General features: G+C 35.7%; 1 protein-coding gene across 8 annotated transcripts in view; it reads left to right on the top strand.

The window, feature by feature from the left end:
- The window catches only part of WAC (WW domain containing adaptor with coiled-coil), an 86,590-nt gene extending 68,059 nt beyond the window's left edge, over positions 1 to 18,531 (top strand). For 7 of the 8 annotated variants that reach the window (XM_078075310.1, XM_036099652.2, XM_078075309.1 and 4 more), the window contains 7 exons: positions 4,627 to 4,872; positions 6,250 to 6,372; positions 7,255 to 7,403; positions 10,508 to 10,626; positions 12,112 to 12,298; positions 13,326 to 13,453; positions 15,361 to 18,531. In XM_078075310.1, coding sequence (XP_077931436.1) covers positions 4,627 to 4,872; positions 6,250 to 6,372; positions 7,255 to 7,403; positions 10,508 to 10,626; positions 12,112 to 12,298; positions 13,326 to 13,453; positions 15,361 to 15,430 — 1,022 coding nt within the window. In that variant the 3' untranslated portion in view covers positions 15,431 to 18,531. The remainder of the gene's footprint in view (positions 1 to 4,626; positions 4,873 to 6,249; positions 6,373 to 7,254; positions 7,404 to 10,507; positions 10,627 to 12,111; positions 12,299 to 13,325; positions 13,454 to 15,360) is intronic. The other variant, XM_078075308.1, reaches the window with a different exon arrangement.
- Positions 18,532 to 26,305: the final 7,774 nt, after the last annotated feature.

The raw sequence follows: 26,305 nt of genomic DNA on the forward strand, positions 1-26,305 counted from the left end.
TAAGAAACTGAAAAATGCTCAAAGGAAGCTAGGTTTTTTAATGCTTGGGAAAGTTTGCATTTAAAGACTGAGACTGGAGGGTGATACTCTTTAAAAGTGGAAGAGCCTATAGAAATGGCTTTGTAATACAAAATACTACATTTATTCCCTTATGTACATTTAATTCTGTCTTTAACTATTTTCAAAGGTCCCAAGTTTTTGTTTATGTTTAGTTTGATACAAATTTGTATAAGCACGTTGTTAAGTATATTAGCCTTACTTCCTAACAGATTCCAGATCAAAAGGTTTCAGGTAAATAGAATTGTTAATTAAAATTAAATATCTATATAGAAAAAAAGTATATTTGATGACTGTTTCCTTTCTGTGTTTTTCAAAAAAAAAGGAAGAGAGGTTTAGTATTTTATAAGATTATTTAAAATAAGCCTACATAAGTTAAATTTATCTCTAAGACTATATATAGTTACCTTTATGAAAATAGCATAAAGTAAGCTGTTAATTGTCTGTTTTGTCAGTTATTTATGGATGGAAACCTTAGGCTTTCCTCCCCGTTATCCAAAGTTCTAAACCTAGAGGTTAAGAGGGAGAGCACATGTACATGAACCTGGGCCTTTATTGCAGAATCAGGCACCCATTCAACAAGTACATGTTGATGCCATCTTGGTGCCAAGTCCTATTTTGTTACAGGGCTACAGAGGTAAATATAACAAAATCCCTCTCCTGAAGAAATTCAAGTTCTAATAGAAGGGAAAGATAATAAACTATGTAATAGAAGATGTTGGGCAATATAGTAGATCTGTGTTAGGGCACTCAGAACACAGAGGAGAGGTACCCAACTAGTACCTTTCTTTTGTAATATTTTAATGGTAAAACTAAGACTGCCTTTTAGCATTTTATATTTATATTATTAAAGTCAATATGTTGTTCTCAGTTATACATGTAGATTGAGGTAAGTAATAAGTAAAATGTTTAACATGTAACATGCTTTGGAAGGGCATTTGTATGGATGTGTCTTTCAGGGAGATGAGGTGAGTGGAGCCATTATTTAAAATAGTGTGGAAATACTTACATGAAGAATCTAAAAAACAAAACCAGGCTTACAGATACGGAGCACAGATTGGTGGTTGCCTGGGGGGAAATGAGTGAAGGAAGTTAGAAGGTACAAACTTCCAGTTATAAAATAAAGCATGAGGATGTGATGTGCAGTGTGGCAACTATGTGGTTAATAATACTGTTGCATATTTGAAAGTTGCTAAGAGACTAAATCTTGAAAGTTCTCATCACAAGAAAAAGAATTGTGTAACTATGTTTGGTGATTATTTCACAGTATATACAGATAACAGTGCTGAACACCTGAAACTAATAATGTTGTATGTCAGTTACACCTCCGTAAGAAAATAGTATGCTGAGGACCTGCCCTGGAAAAAAGGTTTAGCACTTTCCTGTCTTGCATCTTATCCTTAATTCCACTCACTCCTGTATGTTTGTGCTGTGCTGCTTTATTTTGTTTTGGTTTTGTTTCCTTTGGTTTTTAATGTTAAAAGCAACCTTGGAAGCTCTCTAATCTATTTTTTCAAAAATCAGCAAGGGATGTCAGAATCACCCATAGAATTCTTAGAAGTTCAACATATGCTTGGACCTCCCAAACTCATTAGGAGTGGAGGCCAGGTATCTGTTCTGTTTTGTTTATAGATGATTCTGATACATATTCTGTTGAAAACTAATACTCAAAATCAAACCTTTTAATAGAAAAATTCTGGCCTTTAGATAAAGAGGTTACCTGTTCAGGGGTCTCATAGATAGTAAGTAGTACCAACTGGTTTCCATACTACTTTTCAGTGATCTCTCACAAAACTTCAGAAGAAACTTCTTAAGGTAAACTTATTAGAACTAGGAGTTAAGGATATTTAGTTTTTGTTACTTTATTTCTTTATAGTGATAAGTATTAGTTTCCTATTTTGGGGTGTTTCCTTTTGGATTGAAGGGCAGCACTGAAGAGTTTTTAAGCTGTGCTAATTTTTCAAATCTGTGGGTAGATTTAGCCGCATCAAAATACATTTGAAAACAGTTAACACCTTCTCCATCTCCTATCATTAAAAACAGAAGAAAGCAACAATAAAAGTAACAAAAAGAGTAGGGATCATTTCAGAGGTATGTAAGTACTAATTTGATTGTTCATGCAGAAAGTAAAAATACAGAACTTGTTTCATTTTATACATTAATCAAGAAGGCCCCTAAGCTATATATCCCCTAAGCTGACTCTTAGGGAATATGATCCTGGAGAAAACAGCTACTGTCGTCTCTAATTACCCCATAAAATGCAGTAACTGACAGGTTTACACAGGGAAAATCTTCATTTCATTCAAGTTTCTGTATACTTGTCTATGAATCCAGAACTGCAAAGTTGAACATATCAGCAGACTGAATAACCCTCCTTTAAAATGCGTGCCATCCAAAAATTCAGATGTCTTACACTTTATAAGTTTTGATCATAGTTGATCAGCATAGCCATGAAATATATTTTAAAGCAGCTGTGAGGTCCATACTTCAGAGGCCTATTGCCCTTAGTTGTTGTGACTATTACAGTAGTGGTATAAAAAGGCTGATAGAGGAGTCCTTTTTTAGTAAGTTTGCTTGTAATTCTCAGCTTCTGTGGGGGACGTGAAGACTAATGAATGTTTAGTTCTTAGAATTGGAATTGAGGATTTACAGTTATTAGGTAGCAGTGTAATACTCAAATGCAGTGTGCCTGGAACTTTTATACATCATAATAGCAGTCTTAATTTGGGTTATATAATGTATATATGAATTTGAAAATCTTCAAGAAATGGGTGTATATGAGAAATTAAAGATACTTTCGCAAATCTTCATCATATTTAGTCTTTGGGCCAATATTGTAAGAATATGTATGAACATCTTGAATAGTTGAGTCTTAATGTTTTTACCCAGAGGTTCTCTGTTTCTTTTTTCTTCCATTAAAGTTACTGTATTAGTAAAATTCCATGGTACGAAAATACAGTTCGTGTTCATCTTTCTGTTGGTGGACATTGAAGTTTTTTAGTTTTGTGCTAAAATAAAAACAAGCATAGTATTATAAAAATTGTTGAATGTTTCTCCCAATTTACATACATCATAGTTTCTCTAAGGGTATTATACCTAAGGAGAATTACTGGGTCATCAAGTGTGTGCATCTCCAAATTTCTTAGATAATGCCAGATTATTCTGCCATGTGGTTGTATCAATTTAGTCTCCACCAGAAATGTTAAGTTCCTGCTACACCTTCTCAATTTTTGATATTGTCAGATTTTTAAAGTTTTTGTCATTCTGGTGAGCGTAAAAGGATATCCTGTTGATTTAAATTCACATTTTTCTGATTATCAGTGAGGTTGATCATTAGTTTTTTCTAAAACCGTTCAGTTTACTTCTGTGGAATGTCTTTACTTCATGTCTTTTGTTCATTTTTCTATCATGTGGGTTTGTCTTTTCTGATTTATAGAAGTTCCTTAGAAGTACTTTGGTTATCAATGCTTTGAATGTAATTGGTTTGCTTTTTGTAATTTTCTGCATCTAGATGTCAAAGATACCTTCCTGTTTTTGTCTACTAGTTGTAAAGATTTTAAACGTACATACAGACGTTTAATCTACCTTAAATTGGTTTTGTTTTAAATACAAGTTTTCATACTGGCAAGACACATTTCACTAGCTGTGTTCTTTTTCTTCATGAATTTTATGGCTGTACTGGCCCTTAACCTTTTTCAAATAAGTTAATAGAATCAACTTGTCAAATGATGCCAAAAATGCTGTTGGGGTTTTCATCACAATTGCATTGACTCTATATACATAATTTGCAAGGACAGCTTTCAAATAATGATAATTTTCCATACAAGTTTTATACTTTTTTTTTTTTGTTTTTTGTTTTTTGGTTTTTTTGAATATAGGGTATTATGGGTGAGGTTGCTATTTAAAAAGGATTCTTTTTAGTGCTGATAATTTTTAAATGCTACAAACAGAGCTAGGTGCTTTATATATTTAATTACAAAAGGAAAGTACGTAATCTGGAAACTCAGTTGTTAAGTATAAAAATTCATAGTCTCATTTATCTGCTCCCCTTAGCCCATTCTGGAGGTGCTCACCATGGTGCCAGTCCTGATTTCTTTTCAGGCCATTGTCATGTTTGGGACGGTTATTATTGTGGTCATAAACATTTTCACCTTAAATTAAGTCGAAGAGAATTGTATTGTCCCTTTATCCTAATAGAAGCTTATTTGAACATGTAGTTAATACGTAACTGTGTTTGAAACAGTATTACTAGTAAACAGAACATGGTACTTTTAGAACCAGACATGAATATGGTTGAATCACTGCTTTACCAGGTTTTGTGATTTCAAGCAAGTTACATATTCTTGTTCAGAGAACTTTTCTCACCTATGAAATTGGGATATAAAAATGCCTACCTCATTATTCTAATCAGGCAAATATTTACTGAGCCCCCTCTGTGCTACCTTGGTAAAATTAAATGAGGTCACTTGAATTAGGTGTTTGGCACATGAAAGTTGACTTTTTGATGTTGGTTCTAGTTTCCTCTATTCGAGTAATTTTTTTCAGCCTTGTTACCTCCTTTTTACTTAGAGTCAACACCAGGAGACAAATCTGTATCACATTCTTGCACAACTCCTTCCACATCTTCTGCCTCTGGACTGAATCCCACATCTGCACCTCCAACATCTGCTTCAGCAGTCCCTGTTTCTCCTGTTCCACAGTCACCAATACCTCCATTACTTCAGGACCCAAACCTTCTTAGACAGCTGCTTCCTGCTTTGCAAGCCACGCTGCAACTTAATAATTCTAATGTGGACATATCCAAAATAAATGAAGGTAAATTTTCATAGTTAACAATTTTTTTTAATTCATTTGTATTGTGCAGAATTCTGTGATTAGTAAAATCCCCAGTTTAGGAATGGTCTTTGTTTCATTTTGAAATTCACATTTGAGCTTCATTCTTTTACATTTATATCCCCCATTGTTTAAGGCCTTTGGTATTGTAATTGAGTTAGCAATACTTGGATTTTTCTGTATTTTTTTAAGACTTGGCTTTGTATCTGGTAGTTACTGGAAATAAGCTGTTCTGTTTGCATAATATGTATGGTAAATTTTTTTTTAAGTTAAAAAACAGCATTTTCCAAAACCGATATAAAAACACTTGAATTCTAGCATATTTCAAAAAACCTCTTGTATATGGGTAAATCATTATTTGGAGTATTAAAAATAGGCTAATTACTCAAAGTAGGAATTCAGGTAGTTCCTTCTTAGAATACTTGAAAAAAAATTTGAGATGGGAGGTAATGGTTAACATTTTTCTGTTTTTCCTAGTTAATTGCATTGTTAATTCCAACTTTGCTTTTCAGTATGCTACTAAATTACTTACGGGAGCCACCTCAAAGAAGTCTGAATAAAAGTGCATGTAGTTTTAATTCACAAGCCATTGAAATAGTCCTGAGAGCATTGCAAAATTTTGTTTAGAATAGTCGATTTTGACTTGTGTACATTGTCACATAATATATTTAACAGTAGTGTTAAGTGGTTAAGTTCTTCCTTTATCTTAAAAATGGAGCTATTTCAGGCTAGTTGGTCAATAATTCTGGGGGTTTTTTTGTACTTTTCTGCATTTTGATTTTATTCTTTTAAGGTAACTATGCCATTCTCCTACATGATAGGTACATGTTTTACTAGGGAAAGTGGGGCTCTTAAACAGTTTGTAAAGAAATGATAGCATAAGAAATGTCAATAATAAAAGATCTTGTGCTCTGAAAATACATGATGTTCTTAAATTACCTAGCTTTTTAATGTCTGTTTTTAAAAGGTTGTTGCAGGGTTTGAGTGGTCAGCTTGTCTAATAAAGCATTTGCATGAAATAGCTACCATTTATCCAGTTAATTCCATGTAACCTACTAAGCCCTTTAGGTATCAGTGAGTAGGTTTCAGGTATAATCAGAAGTTCCAGGGGATGCCTGGGTGGCTCAGTCATTGGGCATCTGCCTTTGGCTCAGGTCATGATCCCAGAGTGCTGCGATCAAGCCCCGCATCGGGTTCCCTGCTCAGCCATTTTATTACTCTTATCTTCTAGATTTCTGTTTTGAGAGTTCTAGTTTGAAACACTGCAGTTTCCCCTGGGGGTTTTTTGAGTTTTCAAGTTGTTACTAATGCCGTAATATGCCTCTTGTGTTTTTATTTTAATTTAAGATATGTTTTTAGTTCTTACAGCAGCTGTGACACAAGCCTCATTGCAGTCTATAATTCATAAGTTTCTTACTGCTGGACCATCTGCTTTCAACATAACTTCTTTGATTTCTCAAGCTGCTCAGCTCTCTACACAAGGTATTGATTTTCTTAGGTATCACTAGAATTATATATTGATTTGGAGGGGGATTCATAGCAAATTTTTTTTTAGTCTTTGAAGAGATTAGCTATAATGATTTGATGTTTGATTTTTTTTTTTAACACCAGTATTTACAGTATTTTTTTTTGAGATGAGGCAAGCATTGACATTTATCTTGCAGTATTGCCATTAAATCTGTAATATATATTTACTTCAGAATTTGTCAGTGAAATAGTTTACTCCATAAACTGATATGTCCTCAATCTTTGTGAAACATTGAATATATTTTGAGTTGAAGTTTGGTTCAGGCTTGATGTTTGGTGGTTTTTGACCAGAGGATACAGAAATGCTCAAGTCCTTTCTTAAATTAGCTATTTCTCTTTTTCTGTGAAAGCATCCAATGGAAAGAGACCTACATGGGAACAAAGGAGAAATGAAAGGGTCACTTGGACTTGTCCCCCAGCCCCAGTTCATAAAACTGATAAACTTAGCCAGGAACACTTGTTCTAAAATTGAAATATAATAGTGAAAAAGACTCAACAACCCTCTGGTGAGCCTCATGAGACAGGAGATAAAGGCCTAAATGTAGAATAAAAAAGAAATGAGAGTGGTGAGGATGCCTTCCATATGAGAATAGGTTCAGGCTTACCTTTTTGCTTCAGCCTAAGAAAGGGGTTAGGGGAGGCACACATTGGGTGTGCTTGGTTCTGATCCACAGCTCATTTAGTCTGTGTGGCCCCAGTGAGTATTTCAGATTCTGACTTGCTCAGATAAGTGTTCTCTTTGGGGTTCAGGCGGCATGTGGAGAGATGGAAAGACTTTTGCACATATATTACAGAAGTTTTGGGTTATTTGAAATTAATTGCTTCACTTTTTCACAGCCCAGCCATCTAATCAGTCTCCAATGTCTTTAACTTCTGATGCGTCATCCCCAAGATCGTATGTGTCTCCAAGGATAAGCACACCTCAAACTAACACAGTCCCTATCAAACCTTTGATTAGTACTCCTCCTGTTTCATCACAGCCAAAGGTATGTTGCCTTTGAGGGAAATTTGGAAAAGAAAGCACTCACTTTTGGAAAAACAAGCTTAATGTTTTAGAATCTGTATTGTAGAAAAAGCCCTTTTTGAGAATGTAGTAGTGGTGGAATGAATGATGGGTGAGAATAGATGCAGGTTAGATTCTTAGTAAATTGAGGGGGGCTAGAGGAGGGAATTGCATCTGCCACTTTTTATTATTATTATTATTATTAAAGATTATATTTATTTGAGAGCGAGAGGGAGAGAAAGCATGAGCAGGGTGGGGGGGTGGTAGAGGGACAAGCAGACTCCCCACTGAGCCAGGAGCCAGATGTGGGGCTTGATCCCAGAACCCTGAGATCATGACTTGAGCCAAAGTCAGATGCTTAACCGACTGAGCCACCCAGGTGTCCCATCATCTGTGCTACTTTTACATGCTGATTGTTTTCTCTTACTGGCTTTGGGATTTGTGACATGGAGAGTGGGATAAAGAAGGGTATACTAATTGTCTTAATATTTGTAGAATTTTTTAGCTCTAAAAGATAGAACAGGTTTTCCAGTGGCTTTTCCTCCCATACTTTTATTTTAGAAATGAGTCCGTTTCTGTGCTACGAGCTTTATATGTATTTAACTTCACATCATGAGAATCAACTACTCTTTGCTTCATTTGATAGATAAGAAAATGAAGCCTGCAGTTAAATCTAGTTTTTGTGGTGGACTCAGGATTTGAGGACTCCGTCTTCCTGAACACAACCCATTTTACTAAGCTGTGCTACCTGTGTTTATCCAAGCAAAATCTTGCATGGGTGGCTCCCCAGAGCAGTTAAAAATTGTTGGTCTGTTCTTACTGGACTATAAACAGGACCTTAACAATGCTGCACTCAGATTTTGTACTACATCATTTGAGTCTTGCCCACAAATTCGTAAGCAAATCCCAGTTACACTCATTCTTTGCTTTGTATACCACCAGCAAAAACATTAAAAGATTTGGAAGTTAGTATATGCAAGTTGCAATTGTTTTTTTTTTTCTTTTTAAGATTTTTTTTTTATTTATTTATTTGAGACAGAGAGAATGAGAGAGAGAGAGCACATGAGAGGGGGGAGGGTCAGAGGGAGAAGCAGGCTCCCTGCCGAGCAGGGAGCCCGATGTGGGACTCGATCCAGGGACTCCAGGATCATGACCTGAGCCGAAGGCAGTCGCTTAACCAACTGAGCCACCCAGGCGCCCTGTTTTTTTTTTTCTTAATTGTAAATTTAGGAAATTCTTTTTAATTAAAAAGTGGGCTATTTCAATCTTTTATGCCAAAGAATTTTTTTTTTTAAGATTTTATTTTTAAGCAATCTCTACTCAATGTGGGGCTCAAACTCACAACCCTGAGGTAAGAGTCGAATGCTCTACCTACTCAGCCAGCCAGGCGTCCTGCCAAAAATTTTATATTGAAATAAAATCATAAACAGAAGCCTTAAAATAAAAATGCATTGAAACATAACTTGAAACTGGTAGGCCAGCTTTTAGGTCTTCCCTATTGGCTCATCCCTTCCCTATTTAAGTCATTTACCTAAGCATATTTTAGGGTCAGTCTGGATTGGGTTTTTTGTTTTTTTTGTTTTTAATTCTGTGTTAAATGTATTAGTTTATTACACAATTTCTTATTGTTTGCATTTTGATGGGAAAAGAATAAAAATGTGAGTTTCAGCAATAGAAACCTTATTACTAGAGCTTAAGACTCATCCTCAGGGTGGTATCTTAAGAGTACAATAAATGATGACTAAAAGTGAAGTGGCAATGTTAGTTTTACAGTCATTTATAAAATTAGCATTTCAAATCCCTTAAGCATATGGCTAACAATTTTTAACATATGAAAATTTTTCCAAGTTTTTTTTTTTTTTTTTAAAGTGGGCATTCAGTAATATGATGTAGACCTTATAAAAATGTTCTTTATAAAAGAACATGTTCTTTTATGTTCAGAAGTAAAAAAAGAAAAAAATCTATCCAGATTTTTTTGGGAGCATATTAATTTAAAAAAACGAAAAACAGAAAAACGAAGGGGCGCCTGGGTGGCTCAGTCGATCAAGCATCTGCCTTCAGCTCAGGTCATGACCTCAGGGTCTGGGGATTGAGCTCAGCAGGGAGTCTGCTTCTCTCTGCCCCCCCCCCCCCCATGTTCTCTCTCTCTCAAATCTTTAAAAAAAAATTTTTTTTTTTAAACTGCTATTGGAGGATATGACTTATGTCTCTCTGCCTTAATTTGGGGCTTATATTTAAAAGTACTTGTTTTCTCTCTCTGTGGCATCTAAATATGTATAGTATATATATCCCCACTTGATAATCATGGACCTCTTGTTCCACCTCTGTAGGGTACCATCTTTTTGAAGACCACTCCAGTTGAATTTTATATGGGCCGTAGCTCATTCTCTAATAACCAGTCTATACATTCTCTGCATATGTGGTTGAAATTTGAGCAGCTGTATTTTTAGGAGGTGGTAACATTAGTCTTTATTGATATAAAAGTAACAGTAAATCAGAAGAGCTATTTTAGTGTATTGGAAAGAAAACTGGGCTCAACATTAGAAGTAGTTTCTTGTGCTGTTCTGCTGCTAAGAAAATAATCTTTATGGCCTTGGGCCATTTTATGAAGAAATTAGATCTTAGTCTCAAAACTAGACTCTCTTCTAACTACGTGAACTTCATTTGATTCTAATTTTTTAAATCTCTAGATTTTTTGGAGTTTAAGATTATCCAGCTAGATTTGGAGGTGTGTGTGGATTTGGGAACTTAAATGACCATGATTTACATAATTAAATATGTCTGTATCACTAATACTAATTTTATTATGAAACAATTAGGACAGCTCATGTTATCTTAAAAATTACTAAAGAATAAAAAAAATGCTATGGTGAGCGCTGTGAATTGTCTAAGACTGATGAATCACAGACCTGTACCCCTGAAACAAATAATATATGTTAATTTAAAAAAAGTATTAAAAGCAAAAATAAATTACTAAAGAATAGAAATAATAGGGACTTTTCATTGGTAGTACTTGTGCTTTTATCTAGTTTCCATGGTATTTATCTATGTGATAGAAGCCTATCTCACCAGATTTTGACATTTCAGGTTAGTACTCCAGTAGTTAAGCAAGGACCGGTTTCACAATCGGCCACGCAACAGCCTGTAACTGCTGACAAGCAGCAAGGTCATGAACCTGTCTCTCCTCGAAGTCTTCAGCGCTCAAAGTAAGTTGATATGTGTTGAAACATTATTTTTTTCCTTAATATTGCATGCTGCATTGTTTGAATATTATAAAAATATATGTATAATAGAATGTGATCTTGGAAGAATTCATGGATAGCCTAAGTTTTATGTATTAAAAGACTTACAAAGGCAAATCTTATCTATAAGTAGGTTGTTGTCTCTAGTAGGGAAGCCAGGTTATTTTTGAAGAAAGTGATTCTTTAGAATTTTACTTAGTAGAATATGATAGGATATGTGATACTTGTACAAAGAGGGCACTTGATTCTGTAATACTTCACTTGTTGGAAATGACCTCATTTTTAACCTCCTCATAGCAGCTTTAGATTTGAGTGTATTGATGAAGCCAAAAATGTTAAATTTAAAACATAGGCCGATATTTCCCAACTGGTATGTGTCAGGTTTTCCTAATAGCTTCAGCTCTGACCCCTGTGTGGATTGCTTGTCAGATAGGGCTGTATTGTGTTGTCACGTTTCTTTGTTAATTAACAAATACAACTTTAAAATGATTTTCATTTGATTGATTTTCCTATTTTTATTTCTTGCTATGAGGTGGCAAAATAATTCAACTGTTGTTTTTATTGTTGTTTTCTAAACAAGCATTTCAGAACTTATACATCCAAATGAGAGTTGTTCCCTTCAAAATAATCACCTTGGGAAGCTGTCTACTTACTCCAGCAATGTTGCCATTGCTCAGAACATTTTTGGGAAATTCTTCTTTTAAATTGTCTTTAGAGGCTGCAGTATTATTTTAAATATCCTCAGTGTTGAAAACTCTTCATCCTTTGGGAGATTTAGTTTTTGGAAATAACTGAAATTCATTCAGAGCCAAGTCTGGTGAAGCAGGTAGGAAATCAACTTGGGTGATTAAATTTTTGGTTCTCACCACCATATCCCCAAACCCTAGCCCAAACCATTCAGTTTTAGAAGAAGACAACCAATCTCAGAGTATTACGTTTTTGGTCTTATTTTGCCACTAAACTCATTCATTGCTGTCCAATAAGATGCCTGTATTTTGCTTCACATTATCTACCCTCTGATTGAATACTTCATTCTGATGTTAAACAAAGGCAATAGATTTTTCCCCTCATCTACATGTATTTAAAATAGACTATTCAGTTGTGCCTTATATCTACAACTGTTAAAATGTGACCATTTCTTAGTTACATTCTTACTAGTGTTTCTGGTATACAAAATCAACAGGTCCTGCTATGGAATTTGGAGAGCACTATTAGTTTAAATTTAACTGACATTAGTGTTACTAAAAGGGCTCTTTTCCCCCCAAAAGTGTGTTAGAGGAATACATGATATAAATACACTTTGGATTTTAAATTCTGTTTATTTGATGTTAATATAACAAATTTTTCTTAGGAATTTGGATATCTTTAATTTAATAGAAGGTATTGACAATTTCTAGGATACCTACTTTTTAAAACATAGTGCACATTCAATTCTGTTTTCTCTTCCAGTAGCCAGAGAAGTCCATCGCCTGGTCCAAATCATACTTCTAGTAGTAATGCATCAAATGCAACCGTTGTACCACAGAATTCATCTGCCCGACCTACGTGTTCATTAACACCTACGCTAGCAGCACACTTTAATGAAAATCTCATAAAACATGTTCAAGGATGGCCTGCAGATCATGCAGAGAAGCAGGTATGTTACATGATTCACAGCGGATGTTTTACCTGTGGATGAGTGACAAAATATAACTTCTACTTCTAGAAAATCTAATCTAGGTCACTGAATTTAAGCTACATTTGAAATAACTAATTTCTAATTAGATTGCTTATAGTCACTCTATAAAATATTTGGTAAATACTTACTGTAAGGTATTTATGAGATAATACTTTATGGTTTCACATAAAATATTTTAATATAATTATTGTTATAGCTACCATTATCAAATACTCAGCATTTAGCACGGTGCTGAGTGCTTAATTTTTTCCACTTCTCAAAACTGTTAACCAGGACAGATAATGAGTTCTCCCATTTTACCGATGAGGCCCTTAGGACCAAATAAATTACATATCAAGGTCACCCAGTTAAAACAGTGATGGGGCTCAAAGCCAGTGAGCTTTTTCCACTCAGCCAGCCGCTCTCATAGTTTTAGAACTTCTTCATACGACTACTCTTACATCTCTCCGCTAGACTAGCAACTAGAAGTTAGGAAACAGTTTTGCTCTGGAATGAGGGACCTTTGGACATTCTAATTACTGCCATTGGCTTCTTCTCTCTTTTAGCGGTTTACTGTCTGAAATTTTCTCTTAAGTTCACAGAGATAATGTTGTGTATCTTATGACCCAAGAATACAGTAAAGGCCCTTTTATCAGTGTTACTCCTGAACTTTACTCTGGCTGACTCAGCACCTTTTATTAACCACAAATCATGAGTTCTTCTATCCTAGTGCAATGCAGTACTGAAATTGGAAATACTATTTTCTCCAGAAGTTGAAGGGGGAAATTTTGAAAAGTACCTTCCACCATTAGAGACTGTTTTTTTTGTTTTTGCTTTTTTTTTTTAAAAAAAATCATTTTCCCCCTTAGATTCACTATCATTTTGTGGATTTAAATGAGAAGAATTACTCTGTAATCTTGGTATAAAGTTGTACTCAGAAATTTAATGTTTTTTTGTATGTGATTGTGATTTATATTTTATGTGATCTTTATTTATCTATCTATAGGCATCGAGATTGCGAGAAGAAGCCCATAATATGGGAAGTGTTCACATGTCAGAAATTTGTACTGAATTAAAAAATTTAAGATCTTTAGTCCGAGTATGTGAAATTCAAGCAACTTTGCGAGAGCAAAGGTAAGTTTTTCATGGACAGAATTTTTGTCTTAGCATTATAGATCTTAAATCAGACTGAAGAATATAAATCAAATTTCATTTCTGAATTTAAAGTTCTCTTTGATATGTCATGTTCCGTAACACTGTAACTGCATTACAAAAAAGATGTATTTATTTTAGAGGTGGGGGGCAGGGGGAGAGAATCTTCAAGCATACTCCCCGCTGAGTGCGGAGCCTGACACGGGGCTCTGTCTCAAGACCCATGAGGATCATGACCTGAGCCGAAACCAAGAGTCGGATGCTCAACCGACTAAGCCACCCAGGCATCCCACACTATGACTGCATTTTTATAATTTAACTAATATTCCTGGTAAATGGTAATGGCATCTAGATTTTAGTTTTCTAACGCATGGTAAATGCTTCATTAGACTTTATTCTTAATGTAAGGTACAGTAATATTTAAAAAGTGCAATGTTAGAACACTGTATGTTAAGTATACTGTAACCTTTAAAAAAATTGTTGACAGCAACTAATTGGTCTCCTCTTCAATCGAGGATAGTCCTCTATTGCTGAGCGTACTTGTTTCAGTTGAAATTTCAAATCACTATTTACATTGTCTTTGGATCACCTATAGATCCCTTGGAAATTTAGTTGTCTAGCAAGTATATCTATTTTCTGAATTGTTTTCACCTAAACTCTTACTGTCTCACATTTCTTAGTCTAGTAACCTGCTCAAGTAAGGCTATCTACATCCCAGTAAATAGTATAGATACTTTTTAAGTGCATCTTACAAAATCAAGGACAAACTTTTAATGGCCTCTCACATCCTGTCTATTTAAGTCACTGGGTCACAAGTAGAGTTAGTCTTAACATGAAACCACAAATATTTAATAAATACCAAGTTGGAATTTATAGTAAACTTGGAAAAGTAAGTTTTTACCTAATCTTTCAATTACTAAACTGTCTGGAGTTACATTGTGAATATCAACTGGGATTTGTTTACTCTAGGATTGCTCTGAAAGTACTTCAAACATACATAAAATTTGACCGCATTTTGGCTTAATAAGACAGATGATTTGACTTTTAGGAAATTATTTGCAGCCTCAACTATTGACACAGTGTACACTGGTAAATACCAAGCCACTTTATGATTATGCCTAATTCACTGGTACAGGCAGTAAATATACTTTACAGAAGAGAGAGGTCAGAAGGGGAACAGTTTTATGAAGTTCATAGAAATCTAGTTTTTTAAAATATGCATGTCAGTTGGACTTTGACTCAGCTCTATTTTTCTGAGCCTATGTTTATATTGAGAATTGTTCTTTAATATGATTAAGTCTCTTGCACCTAGTTAATTCTAGGCTTACTCTGTTGTGGCCTAGAAAACATATGCAGTATAAGTTTGTCTCGTATTTAATACCTGCTGCTGTGTGTGTGTGTCTGTCTGTCTTTGATACAGCAAACAAACCACATTTTAAATCAATCTTTATAGTCAAATTATTGAGAAATTGTTAGAAAACTAGGAAACATTCTAACTTTTGTTGTCCTAATTCTTTAATACATCATACATTCACTGGTCATTTTAACTCTAGGCTAATCCATATTTATTCATTTTTAAAGATTTATTTATTTGGGGGGGCAGAGAGAGGGAGAATTTCAAGCAGACTCCCTGCTGAGCACAAGAGCCCCCTGTGGGGCTTGATCTCATGACCCTGAGATCAGGACCTGAGCCGAAACCAAGAGTCAGGACACCTAACTGACTGAGCCACCCAGGTGCCCCTAGATTAATCCATTTTTAATTACTAAGTTTTAATTGTAGTTTACTCATTTTATCTTTTTAAGATATTTCTGTAGTTAAAGTTCTGTTTGGTTTTTCTGTAACATTTATATGAACCACACAAGTTCTAATGCCTTCTTTTATTTTTCAGGATACTATTTTTGAGACAACAAATTAAGGAACTCGAAAAGCTAAAAAATCAGAATTCCTTCATGGTGTGAAGATGTGAATAATTGCACATGGTTTTGCGTACAGAAACTGTAAATCTTATTGCCCAATCTTAACATTTTTGAGCTGCATTTAAGTAGACTTTGGACCGTTAAGCTGGGCAAAGGAAATGACAAGGGGACGGGGTCTGTGAGAGTCAATTCAGGGGAAAGATACAAGATTGATTTGTAAAACCCTTGAAATGTAGATTTCTTGTAGATGTATTCTTCACGTTGTAAATATGTTTTGTAGAGTGAAGCCATGGGAAGCCATGTGTAACAGAGCTTAGACATCCAAAACTAATCAATGCTGAGGTGGCTAAATACCTAGCCTTTTACATGTACACCTGTCTGCAAAATTAGCTTTTTTAAAAAAAAAAATTTGGGGGGTTAATTTATCATTCAGAAATCTTGCATTTTCAAAAATTCAGTGCAAGCGCCAGGCGATCTGTGTCTAAGGATGCGATTTTGAACCATATGGGCAGTGTACAAAATATCATGAAACTGTTTCCACACTTGCACCTGATCAAGAGCAGTGCTTCTCCATTTGTTTTGCAGAGAAATGTTTTTCATTTCCCGTGTGTTCCATTTCCCTCTGAAATCCTTGATCTGATTTTATCCATTTTTTTAAGGCTCCTCTTTTTCTCCTTTCTTAAGGCACTGTTGCTATGGCACTTTTCTATAACCTTTTCATTCCTGTGTACAGTAGCTTAAAATTGCAGTGATTGAGCATAACCCACTTGTTTGTATAAATTATTGAAATCCATTTGCACCCTGTAAGAATGGACTTAAAGTACTGCTGGGCATGTGTGCTGAAAGTACATTGATTGCTCAAATATAAGGAAATGGCCCAATGAACATGGTTGTGGGAGGGGAAAGAGGAAACAAAGCTAGTCAGATGTGAATTGTATCTGTTGTAATAAACATGTTAAAACAAACAAAAAATTGTTAATTTTTCTTTTCCTTCGGTCAATGCATATTAGAATTTGAACTACCTGGGACTTCTTTATCAGAACTATTCTTGTTGAATATTTATACTTAATTGAAATAATTCCTTAAGGGAGGTTTTGTTTAAGGCATATTAACAGGAAATTGTGTATAAGATATTTAATGAAATATGAAATTCAACAAGAATGATTAAGTCACTTCCCAAGTGGTTGTCATTTGTTATAAACCCTGGTTTAACCTGTCTTGCTATTATGACATTTCATTTTGAAGGATGTTTGTGTTGTAGCTAACTGTTCAAGTCTGGTGCTGACTGCTGTTCTTAGCCATCACAAAACGCTAAATTTGTGTAATTGGAGCTTCCTTCTGTTATCTGGAAATGGTGGGAAAGCTCAGCTTTGTATATTGTTTCCTAAAGTATATTAAAATAAAAAAAGAAACTATTGCTACTATAAAATTACCTTGGCTTTTTTTTTTCTTTTCTAAAATATTGGTCACATGGCCTTAGCATGACACTGCCAGTATTAAATCACAAGGGTTTCTTTATGCAGAAAATTTAATTTTAATTTCAAAATCTTACCCGATCTAGAGACTTTTTTTTTCCCTGTTGAAGCGGATGTATTTATGTGCTTTCAGAACTGCCAGCACCAAGGGCTTATTTTGTGATGTTAGACATTAATGTTACTGCATTTTTGGATATGAAAATTCCAAAATTGCTCTTGTGCTTGAAGCATATTTAAAGTATAGATGATAATGCTCAGACCTTTCAATAAACTTTAAAAAGTAAAATGTAAGTGATAGTATGAATGATACTTTCTAAAATACAAAAAATGTTCCAGTGTAATTAAGAGGAATTAAAATCTAATACTGGAAACTGGGTTTTTTTTTTTTTATTGTAACTTGAGCATACTTTTAAAATGTAAGAAAAGACAAATGTCAAATCATATCATGAAATGTTCATACCTGTAAGATTGTTAACATTTGCTGGGCTTGATTAGTGCATGTAAATGAAACTCCAAAGATCAATGTTAAGCTAGAACTCTCACTGATGGAGTCCTGTATCTTTCCTGGAAAGAAGTGAGCAATTTGTGATGTAGTAGGCAAATGTTTCCTGATCAGATGGCAACTTGACTTGTGATTTAAGGTAAATTTGAATTTTATTTGCTAATAGTTTATTGATCTGTCACCTTATTCCTTTGCTTTAAAAATTGTTTACATCCCTAAATGAATTGCTCACATATATATAGGAGAAGATGCCTAATATGATATTTCTTGGTGAATTTTTAAACAAAATTAAAATTTTTGTGGAAATATTTTTACAATATTTGATTCACTTATTATTCTGTAGTAAATTATTTTAAGTATTGCACTTTAATACATTGTGTCCAGCTACTAACCTTGAGATAACCAGGGAATATTTATTAAAATAGGCATAATATCCAAGAATATTCTTTATATAGTTAGCCTGTTGCCATGGCTTCGAACATGTATTTCATTTTGATTTGCACCTTGATTCAGATAATTTGGAAATAGAAATACAGAGAGCCCTTAGGAAACCTCAGGGTTTTTATTTTTAAAAGGACATTAGTAGTCTTATATTCAAACCTTAAAAACTGATACTGTAATAAAATGTATTTTGTGAAGGTGGGTCTATTAGAAAGTCTTTCCTCTTAGGAACCAGCTTTCCTACCTTTTTTTCCTTTATTTTCTGTTTAACTAGTTTGACTATTAATTTTAAAACTTGGACTATAACTCCAGATTTTAAGCACACTGAAAAACTCCATGCTTCAACTCTTCTTAAAGACATGATGCTGCTTTTAATAGTCCAGATGTGAATGGTTTTATCTTCTAAGTTTTATATGTTTCACACTCATAAAACCTTGGAAAGGAGGTGCTTAAAACTTTGCAAAGATGAATTGTTACCCCATTTCAAACAATCTATTGTTGAAACCCAACTAGCTGTAAGGGATTATTTCAAAGGGGGGGGGGTGTCGAAGTAATTTACTCTGCAAACTGGAACTACTGTAGTTCAGGACTTAAAGCTACTGTATTTAGATGTGGGGTTTGAATATACGGATTTCTTTTCGATACCTGTAAATATGGCTATATTCTTGTATTTGTACTGGAGTGTACAAAATGACACTTAAAGTAATAAATATGTTTTGACTATATTGTGCAGTTATTTCAGAACAGTCTTTTGAAAGTCTTAGAATGCATAATTTGCATTTGAGTAAGAAAATGCCAAATTACTGCTAAAATTTTAGTGTTGCAGAAGTTTCAACATAATTTCTTTGCACTATTTTAATGAAAATTTTGGCTTAAAGATCTTAAGATCTGTAGATTCTCTTCTAATTTGCTGTACCCTTTTCCTGATCTCTGAATTTTGGGAGTGCCCTCAAGTGGTTTGCCTAGGTGATTTCATCCAGGCCCTTGGCTATAAGAATCCTCATTCTTAGGTCAATTTCATCCAAATTAAGTCTTAAGTATTAAACTCTTGAGCTCTGAACAGCAGTTTAGATAGCCTTAACTTGGCAAATTCTCTAAAAAGAACTCTTAAGACTTTATTCTCCAGTGTCCCCATTTCCAGTAACTGACACCATCATTCCCCATTGCTTGAGACCCAAACGGAGGCATCCTTTATTTCTCTAACACCCTGTATTTAATCCATCATCAAGACCCACAAGCTCTCTCCAAGATGTATTTTGGATCTGAGAGCTCACTATCTCTGTTTACCACTCTATTCCAGTCCACAATCATCTTACGAACCAGACTACTGCCACAACCTCCTAACCTTTGTCTTTGCTTGTCACCACCACCACACATACCAGTCTGTTCAGATTGTTCTCATACCAGAGTGGAAAAAAAAAAAAAACCCATGTCATTCTGCTCATAATCTTAAATAAAAATCAATGATTTCACATAAAGTAAAATTGAAATCTCTTACTGTGGCTTGTGTTCAAGCCCCTGCATACTACCACAGTCTTGTCCACTGGATTCTCCCTCACTCACTGCAATCTCACCTCAGGACTTTTGTATTTTCCGTCTGGAAAATTCCATTTTTAGAGACTTGCACTGGTAGCTGCCCATTCAGTCTCTTTTCAAAGGACACCTCAAAGAAGCCTGTTCTGACTTCCCATCTAAAAGAACCCATCAGTCTTCCTTCACTCCTTTTCTTCAAAAGAGCGGTGTCTGATACATAGTACTCCAGAAATATATGTTGAATGAATCAAGAAAAGGGGCTATGGAAACAATTCAAAATTTGTAAAGGTTACTGATTTTTTTTTTCAAGTTTTGACTTTTGGTTCTTTCCTTGGGAGATAGAAAAGAAACAGCAACTAGTTTCTTGGTTTTTGGGTTTGTTTTTTATTTTTGTTTTGTTTTTTTAAGAAATTACTGCAGTTTACTAATGGTTACCAAAGCCTAGGTCCAAACTTGTTTTATCATTACCATTATGAAATGTGGTTTCTCTAAGCAATTTAATCAACCGAACCAGTAATAATTAGAGTGCTCTTATGGTAGGATGCTTTGATAGACTCATTTGGTTCAGATGATCCCTTCACATCCAAATCAGGCCCTTTCTACTTTTTAGGACGGGTGTAAGGCAAGAAACATTCAAGTCAACATTCTAAGATGTGTCACTAATAGAACATCTGCACTACATATAAAATCCTACAGGAAAATGGGATGTAGGAATTCCCTGCTTTTGTGATGGGTGAGAAGTTTTAAGATTTAACAGGCTCTTGATACCATTGTATGTACTTCATAAACAGGATCGTTTTCATTTTCTAAGGTGCCTAGTGTTAATCGCTTAATTTGATCAGCCTATGTGGCTGCATTAGGGTCAAAAGTTTTCTTACCTTTTTTGGGTAGTTACAGGATTATTACCTTGGATGAGAAAGGCAGAATGCAAGAACAAAATTGTCTCTTGTGTATCTCCCAGACCTAGAAAAATCACACAGTAGGTGCTCAAGATGTTTGCATGAATGAGTGAATGAAATATATATTTTAAATATTTGCTCTGTTAAGTTTGCTGAAATTTGTATTTAATCTTTAAGCGTAATGTTTTAAAAAATATTTTTTTTATTAAAAATTTATTATTAGAGGTCCCTGGCTGGCTCAGTCGGTGGAGCATGTGACTTGATCTCAGGATTGTAAATTCAAGCCCCATGTTGGGTGTCTTAAAAGAATTAAAGGGACCTCGAGCAGAGAGTCACTCTGAAATTTCAACAAGTCTCTTGCTTAAATATCACTTTTTTTTTTCATTTTGATGCCTTGATGCTTATTTTGTCATCTTTATGAACTAAAACTGTTAAAATGGTAAAATATTACCATGCTTGGCAAGAGCTCTAATTTTTAAAATGCCAGTTCAGTCCCCGTCTACATCTCTATATACCTGTTTCAGAAGCCCAGGGGTTCCAAAGATACCGTGTAAAATACTGGTAATGGAATTGCAGGATAGGCTAGCTGATGAATATCACCCAATACTTAACAAAAGTACTTAAAGAGCCAAAATATTTCTCCACGAACATCAAAACAATGAAAGAAACATGAAACTTCTATAATCTTTGAAAGGTGATGGAAAGAAAGGTAGATAGAAAATTTTGGTATAATTTAGCACATTTAATCATCCCAAATTAGAGTTAAGTTAGAAAATAGAAACCACCTTAGGTATTTCAAAAGGAGAGAATTTGAAACTGGTGGAGAATAAAACCAAGGCAGGCCATTTTGGAGGAAACAAAGAGCTGGGAATATAGACGGGCAGTATGGAGGGAGCTGGATCCAAGGAAAAGACAAAGCTGCTGCTGCTGAAGATGACTTCTGAAGCAGGGTGAGGCAGAAACCCAGGCTTTCCCCCTCTTGTCCTCTAGTTCTGCCTACATTGGCAGAACTTACTCAGAAGCAAGAGGGCAAGAGAGTTTGGGACAGCCTCTGCAATGCTGAGAAGGGTAGAGAAAAGGGAGAAAAAGGAATCTGAGAGCAAACAACCAGCATAACCTCTGACCCTACCAGTAGAGAAAAGGAAGAGCGAAAGTATGCCAATTTGAGCCACATTTCTTGATATTAGGTAATGGAACCATGTTTATGAAGTTCTAGGAAATGTGTAAGAAAATGTATTGTGGCCCAAATATTTAGCAAATTGCTCAAATATAAAAGCAACAGTGACTACCAGATGTTAAAGCATCAGAGACTATTATTGCACTCATGAGACCTTGGAGAAAACAATAACTGACAAAAGCTAACCAAGAGGTGAATGGAGAATGGTGATAAAAACATTGTTGGTGACATGGAAGCAATTTACACATGCAACTACAGAATGATGGGAAACGTGGTACATGAATGTAGTAAAATGTGGCAAAGTGAGATAATAAAATGGGAGATGGTGAGAAGATGGGAGGAAATATAAGTGCATTCATTTTTGTCTTGGGGGAAAGTCCAAAGGTGACTGATCAAGAAATAAAAAGTTACTATGTACTAGTAGACCAGGTTCTCACTCTAGTTGAAGCTTCCATTTAACTGAAGGAAAAAGCAAATGCACACACAAAAAAATCAGAATTCAATACATAATGCATGATAAATACAGAAATAATTGTGAAGAATATAAAACAAGGTGATAAAGTACAGACTCACGAGGGAGTATTAGCGATTTTAGATCATGTATTTAGGAAAAACCTTAAAAGACACGGCTTTTGAGCTGAGATCTGAGGAATGAGAGGACGATAGTCATGTGGAACTTATATCATGCTTAATGACAAAACACTAGAAGCAGTTCCATAATAAAAGACTTTTATTACCTCTGTTATTTTTAATAGTCTTTGGGAAATACTAGCCAATGCAATTAGACAGGAAAAAGAAATGAGCTATAAATATGGAAAGGAGGAAGACAATGATTATTTTCAGTGATATATATACAGAAAATAAAAAGCTATTAAAGAATTTAGTAGGAGGGCTAATTCAGTAGCTTTGTTACATAGAAAATAAAATAGAAGTATAGATTTAATTTACTATAGCAATAAAATTAAGACTAATTTTAGGAACATCTCCAATAAATAGCATTGGGAAAACTATATTCACATGCAAAATAATGAAATTGGGCTATTTTATACTACTTATAAAAAATTAACTTGAAATAGATTAAAAGCTTAAATGTAAGACCTGCAACTGTAAAAATCCTAGAAGAAAACATTAAAAAAAAAATTCCCTTGACATTGGTCTTGGCTGGTTTTTTGAATATGACATCAAAAGCACAAGCAGGAAAAACAAAAATCAAGTGGAACTAGGGGCACTTGGGTGGCTCAGTTGGGTAAGTGTCTGACTCGTGATTTCAGCTCAGGTCATGATCTCATGGGTCATGAGATCGAGTCCTTCACTGGGTTCTGCACTCAGCAGGGAGTCTGCTTGAGATTTTCTCTCTCCTTCTCCCTCCGTCCCTTCCCCCACTCACTCTCTCTCTCTCTCTCTCAAAAAAATAAATCTTTAAAAAAAAATCAAGTGGAACAACACTAAGCTAAAAAGCTTCTGCACAGCAAAAGAAACAAAAAGGCAACCTATGGAACAGGAGAAAATGTTTGCAAATTATACATCTCACAAGAAGTTAATATCAAAACTCCTACAACTTAATAGCAAAAAACCAATTCAATTAAAAAATGGGCAAAGGACCTGAACAGAAACTTTTCCAAGGAAGACATAACAGATGGCCAACAGATACATGAAAAAGTGCTCATCATCACTAATCATCAGGAAAATGCTAATCAAATCCACAGTGAGATGTCCCCTCACACCTGTTTGAATGGCTATTTATCAATAAGACAAGAGATAACAAGTATTGGTGAGGATGTGGAAAAAAAAAGGGAATGTTTGTATACTGTTGGTAGGAGTCTAAATTGGTGCAGCCACTATGGAAAACAGTATGGGTGCTGTTAGAACCACCGTATGATCCAGTGATCTTACTTCTGAGTATATATCTGAAGGAAATGTTATCACTATCTCAAAAGAGATGTCTGTACTCTCCTGTTCATTGAAGCATTATTCACAATAGCCAAAATATGGAAACAACCTAAGTGTCCATCAATGGATGAGTGGACAAAGAAAATATATTTATAAAATGGAGTATTATTCAACCATAAGAAAGAAGGAAATCTGCCATTTGCAACAATGTGGGTGAAACTTGAGGGCATTATGCTAAGTGAAATAGGTCAGAGAAAGACAAATATTGTAATGTTTCACTTTTATGTGGAATCTAAAAAAGCTGAACCTATAGAAATATAGATCGGTGATTGCCAGGGGCTGAGCGGTGAGGAAAATGGGGAGTTGTTGATCAAAGGGTACAAACTTGGGATTAGAAGATAAATTCTAGGCATCTAATGTATAATATGGTGACTATGGTTAATATTGTAGTATATACTTGAAAGTTTCTAAGAGATTAAATGTTCTAACTATAAAAAAACCAAAATCATGTGAGGTGATAGATAGGTTAACTAATCTTATGGTAATCATTGTGTAATATATACATGTATCAAATCATCTTGTTGTACACCTTAAACTTACACAATATTTTATGTCAATTATTTCTCAATAAAACGGGGGCAGAGGAAAATATGTATAGGTCTGTGTGAAAAAATCTTTAAAGCTTTTCTGTGGGTTACAGAATATAGCTTAAATAGCAAACATGCACGTTCTTGAGAGGAAAACTCAATCTTGAAAAAAGTCAAAATCCTCAATATGTTCAGTGTAATTCCAATAAAATACCACCTTTTTTGGTGAGATTTTGTTAGAATGATACCTATGTTCACCTGGAAAAATATATGTACAGATTATTGTGAAAAAAATTCTTAAAGGCCTCTCAGGATGGCAGTTCAAGATGGTGACATAGGAAGATCCTGAACTCACCTCCTCCCATGGCAACATTGAATCTATAGCTATAAATGGAACAAGAGGAAATTCTAAAAAAAAACATTAAAAAAACCCTAAAAACTGGCCTTAGTGACAACTACAGCTTGGGCAACGAGAAGAAAGTCACTTCAAAATGGGTAAGAGAGTCTAGGACACAATCTCACCATAAATCCTGCCCTCGGTGTGGCATCCCACAATGCAGGGAACTCAGAATCCAAAGCTTCTCCTTGAGGGGCAAGGCATTTGGACCCCACATTGGGCATCCCAACTTTTGGGACATACATTTGAAAGATGAGCCCCCAAAGCATCTGACTTTGAAAACCACCAGGGCTTGTGTCCTGAGTCCTGTAAGTTTCTAGTGATTTGGAAAGCTGCTCTTAAAAGGCTTGCGTTCTTGGACTCCTTTGCCCCTCAGCCTAGCCCAGCCTAGCCCAGGCGGTCAATCTCACCCAGACTTAAAGTAAAGGAGGCCCACCTGCTTATATTAAAGTCAGCCTGAGGGGCAGGTGTCTAATTTAACACACACATCCAGGAACCTGCTGGAACACTTGGGGATGGAGACTGATACCATCTTTAAACTCTCCCTTTGCTGTGCTCTGGTGTTTTTGGAGGTAGGCTTTTGACATGTCTGGTGCCCCAATTTTTGTGACTGCCGCCAAGGGACACCTCTATGTCTACCGGCTCTAGTATTTGGTGGGGCTTATGCTCGTGGGTCCCCCAGGACTGTAATCAATGGAGAAAGAGTTCTTCAACAGCTACCAGGATGCAGTGGAGGCAACAGGCCCAAGAGCTCACTGTTTCTGTGAAGGAGGCCTATTAGCTGATGGTCATGACTGTGGCCGGGGTGGGCTTCTGATTAGGCATGAATCTGGGGACTGACTGCAATCCTTTCCAGGGACTCTGGAGAGCAGGCTCTATTTTCATGCTCACCCTCTGCCATGCTCCAGAGTGCCAGTGTCTTCTGGAGGAAGGCTTTAAAGATGGCTGGTGCCTTGGTTTCTGTTTCTGTTTCCCATTTTTTTGTGGTTGCTGCCCAGGAGATACCCCTTGATTGCTTGGCTCTAGTGGCCGAGGTGGGGCTTGGACTCCTGGGTCCCATGAGGCTGTGCAATCAGAGAGACAGTTCTTGGCAGCCCGCCACCCTCAGAACGCTGTGCAGACCGTTGACAGAGGCACATTCCTGGGACTTCCTGTGAAGGAGGCCTCTTCACGTGTCCTGGAGCTTCTGCCTGACAAGCAGCTATAGTTTGGCACATGTGTAGGGGCCTCTATAGAAACAGTCTGTGGAAGCCGTCTTGGTGCTCTCTCTCTGTCCTGCTCCAGTTCGCAGGTAGCACCCAGAAGAAAGCATATACGCTTGTCTGGCACCCTGATTTCTGTGAGTGACATTCAGGGGACACCTCCAGACCTCCCGGCTCTGTTGGCCAGCAGGGGTGATGCTTGCAGTTCCATGTGACTGTATATATTGGCATATTTTTAAAAGCTGATGCCTGAGGGTCTGGCTTCCAGTCACCCTGAATCTAGGTGTGGAGATTTTCCCTTTAGGGACACTGACAGGTGTTGGCACATCCTCAACTATTGGAGCTATTAGAATATTATAGTCTGCCTGGACAAACATGGAGGTTTGAAAGACACCCAGAAGCTGAGGCAGGATTATTCGAACAACAAGGTTCATCTCCTATGTGAGACCACTGCTTCCGGATTAAAAGAATTGGTCATTTCACCTACCGTGGGGAAACCAACACAGAGAGTCAACAAGCAAATGAAAAAAACAGAGGAGTGTACGACAAGTGAAAGAACAAGATAAAAACTCGGGGGTGGGGGTGGGGGGGGAAGAACCTTAATAAAATGGAGATAAGTAATTTACCTGATGACAAGTTCAAAGTAAAGGTCCTAAAGATGCTCACAAAACTGGGGAGAGGAATGGATGAGCCCAGGGAGAACTTCAGCAAAGAGATGGAAAATATAAGAAAGTTCCAAATAGAAGTCACAGAGCTGAAGAATACAGTAACTACACTGAAAAAATACACTGTTGTTCAACAGCTGATAGATGGA

This window comes from Halichoerus grypus, chromosome 6 (genome assembly GCF_964656455.1).
Source record: "Halichoerus grypus chromosome 6, mHalGry1.hap1.1, whole genome shotgun sequence".
Taxonomy (NCBI): domain Eukaryota; kingdom Metazoa; phylum Chordata; class Mammalia; order Carnivora; family Phocidae; genus Halichoerus; species Halichoerus grypus.